Raw genomic sequence first — 8,429 nt, forward strand, 5'->3', positions numbered from 1 at the left:
CGTGTTTAGACGTGGTAGTACAGTCCGACGTGGAAACCAACCTTACCTACCCCGCCTGTCGTGTCAGATTCACCGTCCGACTGTACTACCACTGCCGTACGGCCCTTCCCGTGCGGGGGGTCATGGGGGTGGGCCGGGGGGGTTTCACGACGCCAAACTGGTCTCCCCTGAGTCCCCCACGCTCTCAGCCCCTCCGTACATGTAGTAATGACTTGCTGGTCAAGTGGGAGGGCGGTCCACGCTCGCCTGAGGTCGAAATGGGCGGGTTTTGGCCCGCCAGCCATGCACCCGATGGGCGCGTGTCGGTCCGATCGGGCCAAAGTGTGCTGGAGAGAGCAGTAACTCACTCAATATGTTATTTAGATACCCAATATTGCACTGGAATGTACCCCGGGACAAAATGCGAGGCTCTGCCGACCAGCAATTTCGCGACCGGAGTCCCTCACACCGCCACATTTTCAATGCTATATCATTGCCGTGTCTATTATTGACTATACGGAGCACTTTGCACGGCTTTTCAAGGGCTAAACGCTGCCCTTCGTGCACGTTGTTGCGGCATGTCGCTGCATTTTGCGAGCTCGGCGAGCGGACAGGCCGCTCCAGGGACTAAAACAGCAAGTCATAACATATAAACGTCATGTATAAGCATTAGACGAGGTTTGGTCTTTGGACGGTGCGGCGTGTATGGGCACGCCCCCGAGTGAACCCGGGTTGGTGCTGGATAGGATTGATCTTCCTGCGGCGGGCGGGGCTGCGGGGTTGCAGGCCCGAGCGGAAGCACAGGTTCGCGGCTTCGCGTGCTTGCGGCTTGTGGGTAGGATTGCCGGCGTGTTTGCAGGGGTGTCGGGTCCGGTACCGGTGGTGACGAGTGGCAGTGTGGCACGAAGCGTGGATGGTCAAGAAGTGTTGTTACAGAGCAGTGGAGTTACCAGGTACCACTTTTAACAGTACCGCCTACCACTGTTACTGGGACGCACGCGCTTTCCCACCGGCGTGCCACCACTCGAGTAACGACCCGACGCCACACTCAGCCGCCTACCTATCACGCGCTCTGACTCCCAGCCTCCCCGGCGACGGCGCCGCAAATGACAGCGCGATGGGTGGCCGTGTGGCGGCGTGCGCCATACCTTGACTGTGATGAGCCCCGCCCGGGCCCTGCCAACCGCCTCCACATCTACTCACCACCCCGAGAACACGTTCCACTCAACGGCACAACACATATTATGGTGCCTTCGCCCACCCGCTTAGACAGCGCGGCAGCCCTAGTTGGGCTTGGCGGGAGTTTCATCGCATTGTGGGCCTACATGTTGGAACGCCTGGAAGGCTAGAATACGATGAGGTTCACGGCACGCAGGGCAGCCCTTACCCACCAACCACGCGTCCCCACGCTGTGATATGACCCACGAGGCCACGATGACCCGACGCAGCCTCCTGCCTACATCCAATGCCAGCATGAGGCCACGCTACCTAGAGGGTCTGGAACGCGCCCCGCCCCGACAGGCGGCCGGAGCCCGAGCGTCCCTCGTCCCAGCGCCGCCCACACACACACGCCACGCCACCAACAACCGAAGCCAAGTTGCAACACGCACACATTTGTTGCCGCCGCCTAACACCCCAGGACACTTCGCGCCAACACCACAGGGCGCAGAAGAACACCGCAACAGCAAAAATCACCAACCAAGACCACCACAAACGAATCACGGTACGGTAGGCTTCACCGACCAACCTCCTGTTAGCCCCTCAGAGCGCCCCGGCATCCTCCAGCTGCTTCAGGTTTGCGAAGTTGAAGGGCATGAACTTGTAGCCGTCACCCTTGTAGAACTTGCCTTGGTACTCCACCTGATGTCAGGGACGGACATTGCGGGGCAGCGGGATTACGGGTCAGTTGGAGGGTCGGCTGTGTGAGCCAGGGGGGCTAACGCACGCCAACCACCCATGCCCAACCTACCCCCACCCCGCACCGTCCCCGCCCCACCCCACCTCGCCCCGCCGCCAACCCGCCCAACACCAACTGATATGGTGAAACCAACCCCAACCAATCCCTCCCCCACACCCAACCACTCCCCACCACGCCACGCACCCAGTGCAGGCGCAGGGCGTGCAGGAATGCGCTCAGGCTCTCCATCACCATCAGCACGCCTAGCGTGGCGCAGGCAAACACGAAGAAGCCGATGATCATGGCGGCTATGTTTCCGGAAGCTATTGCCGCCATGAGAACTCGGTCGTAGAACACGCCGGCGAGTTGGGAGTGCGCGAGAGACAGCGCCCACAGGCGCAGGTAAGAGGCGGTGTTGGACACAGCGTTGAGGACGAACTCGATCGTGTGGATCATCTGTGTTAGGGGGTTGAGTGGGCGAGGCGGGGTTGGCAAGCGTGGGGTTTTGGGGGTTGGAGGGGGGCAGGGTTGGCTGGGGCTGGGGTTGGGGTTGGCTAGGGGTGTCGAAATAAACCCCAGATACATTGAGACATCGCAGTGTGGTGGAGCCCGAGGGGTAGGTGGCGGGAACAGGGTAATGGGGAGGGGTCTAGGTGCCTCGTCCCATTCGGCCTTAGATGGCGAAACACCACCCACTCCCCGCCACGCCACGCGACAATCCCTCACGCCCCAGTGCAGCCCTTTGCGCACTCTGGGCTTGAATCCTGAACCTCCCCCCCCGCCCTTAACACGCACACACACACACAAACACACACACACACACACACACACACACACACACACACACACACACACACACACACACACACACACACACACACACACACACACACACACACACACACACACACACCTGGTGCACCATGATCTCGCCAAAGTCAAAGCGGCCGCCGTGTCCGTCACCGCCGTGCCCATCACCGCCACCGCCGCCGTGTGCCACCGCACCCCCTCCTCCTCCTCGTCTGCCTCCTCCTGCTCCTCCGGGTCGGGTCAGGCCGGCGCTGTCCTCCTCGTCGCCCGACAGCAGCGCGCCGTAGGTGGCCGTCAGCTCCACACCGCCGCCGCCACCGCCGTCCTGGGGTGCGATGGGGCCGGTGCGTGGTGGAGACAGATAAGCAGTCAGACAGGCAGATAGAAAGGCAGGAAGGAGCCCCAGAAGTTCAACATAGGGTAGAGCATATGACGGCGGCGGCCCGTAGTGACACACACTCCCCCCGACACACACACCCCCGGCACACACACACACACACACACACACACACACACACACACACACACACACACACACACAAACACCCACACACACACACACGCACACGCATACGCACACGCACACGCACACACACACAAACACACACGCCTTCCTCCCCCCGACGACCACACAAGCGCACCGCGTGTGCCGCCGCCGCCTGCAGCGCGTCGTGCCTCTTCTTGAGGATGAGCGGCTTGGGCAGCAGCATCCAGGGCACCGCCACGAAGGCCACCAGCAGCAGGAACACCTGATGAGCAGCGGGGCGGGGGGGGGGAGGTGGGGTGGGGTGAGGGGCGGAGGAAGACAGAGAAGGAGAAGTGGAGGGGCCGGCTGGGGTGAAACAGCCGGGCAGGCAGGGTTCCCAGGCCGCAGAGGGGTACAGAGGCAGCAGCTAGCGGCCGGCGGTCACCCACCACCAGCGGCAGGCTGACACACACCAACTCTGTGCTCGCCCTCACCACACACAAAGTGACCCAGTCCAACGCACACGCACACGCACGCACACACACACACACACACACACACACACACACACACACACACACACACACACACACACACACACACACACACACACGCACACACAGGGTGCGGAGCATGGACGCATACAGGTGCATCGCGGGGTCAGGCCGAATGGTCGCCCGTGGGGTTCCAGGCTTATTCATCGCGGGTAAGTATGACTACCTGGGTCACGACAGTCACGCGACGCTCGGTAAAATGGTAGGTATCGGTAAGTAACTCCGTCGCGTCATTGGGCGGGCTTTCGTTTCGTTTTTTAACACATACACATACACACACACACACACACACACACACACACACACACACACACACACACACACACACACACACACACACACACACACACACACACACACACACACACACACACACACACACACACACACACACACACACACACACACACACACACACGCACACACGCACCTGCAGACCCGGCTGGCCGGCGATCAGGATTTGCGAGGGGTCATCAAAGCCGCCGCCTGCGCGGTTGAGCGCGTGCGTGGGAAGTGGGAGGAAAGGGGTTAGAGGGTGCGCGGCCAGCAACTGAATAAGCCAGAAACTATGTATCTCTTGCTGCCCTCAAGACAGGCTACCGTAGTCGGCCCAGGACGATCGCGCAAATTCGCAAATTATGACTAATGGAGGCCGGCCCCCGGGGATCCAATTGGGATCCGCATCTCACCTGGCGACAGGAACATGTAGATCATGACGTGATACAGATCTGTCAGCTTGCCGGTGCACCACTTGATCACGATCAGGACACACAGGTAGCCAAAGATGGAGTTCAGGAAGATCATCTGCGGCACGAACTCGGCCCAGATGGACAGGTAGTCTCTGAGGCGGGTGCAGAAGAGGAGGGATGGGGCGGCGGCGGCAGGGGTGAGGGAGGAGGAGGGGGAGGAGAGGGAGGGGGAAGGGGAAGGAGAGGGAGGCGGCAGGTGAATGTGTGTGTGTGTGTGTGTGTGTGTGTGTGTGTGTGTGTGTGTGTGTGTGTGTGTGTGTGTGTGTGTGTGTGTGTGTGTGTGTGTGTCTACGCGTGCCAACATGGTCCTGCACAGGCCACGGGGGGCACTCTCCTGCACCAGCGCACACAACGGGACGGACGCCCGTTCACAGCGATACGTAGGAGCAATGTAGTCACAGCAGTCGCCCCGCACCTGAAGAACAGGTTGTTGTAGAGCGAGTTGAGGATGCCGAAGTTCATGTGCGTCACACCTAACAGGATGGACATTTTCATCTGCATACGGTGCGGGTAACGGGGCGTCAGGTGCTCTTCATGACTCAGTCCCTATACAAGCAGCAATCTAAGATGCTTTATAAAAGAGGAAGACTTATGACGTTAACGATGGCGGCACCTGCCAAGTGCCACGCCTCAGAGCACCTGTCACCGGACGTCGTGTTACATGATCATGCGCATTCCCAAGCCCCCATCCATTTTGCCTTTTGTTCTACTTCTGCTGATTCAGGCTTCTGCAAACCGCACCTTGATCGAGTTGAAGTACGACAGCTGTGAATGTGTAAAGGGCGCACACAGTACGTGGGCAGAGGGGAGCGGGGGCCGGTGGGAGGCATCCGGGTGAGGCGGGAAATAGGACAGTAGGTGTGGATGTAAACGACACGCCGCCACGGCACGCGTCAGGATTATGCCCCCGAGCCCCATCTCCCCCATACGTGCCCAGGTTTTGGACAGAGTAGCCCGGGGGATGCACACGACGAACGCCCCCCCCCCCACACACACACGCACGCACGCACGCGCGCACCTCCGTCTTGCGGCCGTGCCAGATGGGGTCCATTCCAAACACCACCGGCGCACTGCCCGGGGGCATCTTGAGGACGCCGCTGCAGTGGACGGTGGCGGAGGGATGCGGGGGGGGGGGGACAGGGCCGCATGAGGGGGGGGCCATTCATGCGGGTCCGTGCGTGCGCGCATGCAGCCGTGCGCATTGGGCCGGCAACTGATGAGGGAGGAGAGTAAAGACCGCGGCCTTCGCCCATTGTCCCCATTCGAACGATGCGCGTCCACTACCGCAACAGGATCCCACACCCCTACCCATATGCCCACACCCACGCCCTCCCCCTCGCCCCAGTGCCTCCCCCCTTCCCCACTCCCTTTCCCTCCCCCTCCCCCTCCACGCCGCCGTACACCCACCCGTACACCATGCTGCAGTCCCGCGGGTCGATGCTGTTGGTGATGGGCTGTCCGGCGTCGTTCAGGATCTCGGATCCATCGGCATGGAAACATTTGAATTTGGTGCGGCCGAAGATGATGACCGGCATGGAAAAGAACTCATTGTAGATGAGGCCGAGGTAAAAGGAGTAGATGCCCATCATTAGGATAATGTAGCGACCGCCGTAAAGCATTTGCAGAATGTCACCCAGGGTCTGCAGCACACAAGCGCAAGGGGCACAGGGCGACAGAGGTGCACGGGGCCACAGGCACAGCGGGAAGGCATGCAGTGACAGGGGGGGGGGCGAGATACGGTTAATGCGGAGAACGGGGTGGTTACATCAGAAATGTATATGTGCTCTCTTTGCTGGGCTCGGGAACCAACCCCAACCCCAACCCCAACTCCCCACACAACCTCCCCCCCCCCCCCCGAACACACGCACCTGCCTCCCCAGCTCCTTCTCCTTCCAGACCAGCACCGCCGCAAATGCGATCATGATGATGGCGTGGCCAAAGTCGCCAAACATGACCGCGAACAGGAAGGGGAAGGTCATGAGCGTCAGAACGGCGGGGTTGACCTCGCGGTAGCGCGCCACACCGTATGCCTCCACAATGCCCTGGAAGAAAAGGGAAGAAAGGGAGATATATAAATGTGGGGAGTGATAAGGGTTTGTAAGTCGTAAGACAATTTTGAGGCAGGAGTGGGGTTTTGGGGGAAGTGGCGGATGGAGTTGGGGAAGGGAAGCGGGGTTGGGTAAAAAGTGCGGGTCTGGGCTTGGGCTGGGTTCCGTGAAACGGCGGAGGACCCAGAAGTTGTCAGGACAGGGCGTGTAAGGGTGCGCGGGAGAGGGGGTACAGCGATGCAGGCACGTGTGTCTGGAAACCGCACGGGTGGGAAGCACGTGTGTGCTGCCGATCGGCGCCTAGATGCTGCGGATATAGGTAGGTGGCGGGGTGTCTGGAGAGCGCACGGGTGGGAAGCACGTGTGTGTGCTGTCGGTCCGCTACATAGATGCTGCATACACGGTACGGTAGGTGGCGGGGCGTCTGCCTAAGTGCCTGGACACGTGCCTACGTCGTGTGCAATGTCGGTGTGACTCTCTGTATGTGTGTGCTCGCGCGCGTGTGTGTGTGTGTGTGTGTGTGTGTGTGTGTGTGTATGTGTGCCCCTACGCACCTGGAACGCGGCGCTGAAGCGGGAGGTGCGGAAGTAGGTGGGCGGCGTGTCGGGGCTGGACACCGACTGCATCACCACGTGCAGCTGCGAAGGCGGGGACAAGGGGGGGGAGGGGGGGGCAGGTTTGGGGTAAAGTGCCACATCTGGTACAGTGCCACATCTCCCACGCCTCACCCACGCTTCCCATCCACCCACCCACGCCTCCCACGCCACTCACGCCACCCACCCACTCACGCCCCCCCCCCCCGCGCACCTGTGTGCTGCTGCTGGCGGCGCTGTGCCTCAGCGCCCGCGCCACCTCGCCCTGCGCCGCCAGCGGCACCCAGGCCTCAGCCACCAGCACCTGGCGGGGTGGGCGGCAGTGGTGGTGGTGTGTGTAGTAGTGGCGGGTTGGTGGTGGTGGTAGTGGGAGTGGGGAGCGTGCGTGTGTGTGTGTGTGGCTGTGTGTGTGTGTGTGTGTGTGTGTGTGTGTGTGGCTGTGTGTGTGTGCGTGTGTGTGTGTGTGTGTGCGCGCGCGCGCGCGGTGAGGTTGCTCCTGTGTTCTACCGTGCTGACGTTATGCACGTCAGTCAGTCAGGCAGGTGCTTGCTGTACCGTATGCAGTGTGCCGCAGCCGCCGCCCACGAACATGCTACACTCCGCGCACATACACACACACGCCTGCAGCCGCCTCCCCCTCCCCATCTCCCTGACACCCCCCCCCCCCGCCCTTCCCGCATACCATACTCTGCACCCCCAAGCCTCCCGCCTTTGTCATGGACGGCCCCCTCCACGTACACACCTTGGAAGTCACGTCGACGTTCATCTTGTTGAGTGTGTGGTACACGGCCTTCTCCCGCCGGACCTGAGGGCGAGGGGGGAGGGTGAGGGGGAGAGCAGGGTCAGAAGAGGTTCGGAAGCACAGATGGGGCGCACAGCAAGCACACGTGACACGTGTGTGTGATGCAACCGCCGTCGTCGCCGCCGCCGCCGCCGCCGCCAGCAGCAGTAGACCGTGCAGTACAATACGGTACAGGGCGGTGCAGTACGATACGGCGCTGACCAACAGTGCCGCAGTAGCTGGTGCCTCTGACCCCCACCCCGCGCACCTGTGTGCTCCACGCCTCCAGGCTGGCGGCCAGGGTTTGCAGCAGCGCCCTGTGCGCAGCAGGCAGCAGCAGTAGCAGCAGTAGCAATAGCAGCAGTGCAGCGGTGGTGACAGTGGGTGGTGGTGGCGCCCGGAACCAATCCTCGCCCTTGCCTGATCTTTTCGTCCATGACTGCATGTGCCTGTACCCACCCACCCACCCACTCACCCACCCACCCCACCCACCCCCCACCCACCCACACCCACCCACCCGCCCCCTCCCCACCCCCACCCCCACCCCCCCAC

General features: G+C 61.6%; 1 protein-coding gene across 1 annotated transcript in view; it reads right to left on the reverse strand.

Moving 5' to 3' along the window:
• The window catches only part of CHLRE_11g467705v5 (uncharacterized protein), a 12,547-nt gene that overhangs the window by 1,758 nt on the left and 2,360 nt on the right, over positions 1-8,429 (reverse strand). The window contains exons 7-21 of the mRNA XM_043067464.1: positions 8,146-8,194; positions 7,839-7,901; positions 7,311-7,400; positions 7,058-7,141; positions 6,324-6,497; positions 5,863-6,095; positions 5,474-5,552; positions 5,197-5,220; positions 4,871-4,950; positions 4,396-4,547; positions 4,137-4,192; positions 3,328-3,435; positions 2,790-3,011; positions 2,081-2,332; positions 1,128-1,839 (exon numbers count right to left, since the gene is read on the reverse strand). Coding sequence (XP_042919461.1) covers positions 1,741-1,839; positions 2,081-2,332; positions 2,790-3,011; positions 3,328-3,435; positions 4,137-4,192; positions 4,396-4,547; positions 4,871-4,950; positions 5,197-5,220; positions 5,474-5,552; positions 5,863-6,095; positions 6,324-6,497; positions 7,058-7,141; positions 7,311-7,400; positions 7,839-7,901; positions 8,146-8,194 — 1,765 coding nt within the window. The 3' untranslated portion in view covers positions 1,128-1,740. The remainder of the gene's footprint in view (positions 1-1,127; positions 1,840-2,080; positions 2,333-2,789; positions 3,012-3,327; positions 3,436-4,136; positions 4,193-4,395; positions 4,548-4,870; positions 4,951-5,196; positions 5,221-5,473; positions 5,553-5,862; positions 6,096-6,323; positions 6,498-7,057; positions 7,142-7,310; positions 7,401-7,838; positions 7,902-8,145; positions 8,195-8,429) is intronic.

Source organism: Chlamydomonas reinhardtii, chromosome 11 (genome assembly GCF_000002595.2).
Source record: "Chlamydomonas reinhardtii strain CC-503 cw92 mt+ chromosome 11, whole genome shotgun sequence".
NCBI lineage: Eukaryota > Viridiplantae > Chlorophyta > Chlorophyceae > Chlamydomonadales > Chlamydomonadaceae > Chlamydomonas > Chlamydomonas reinhardtii.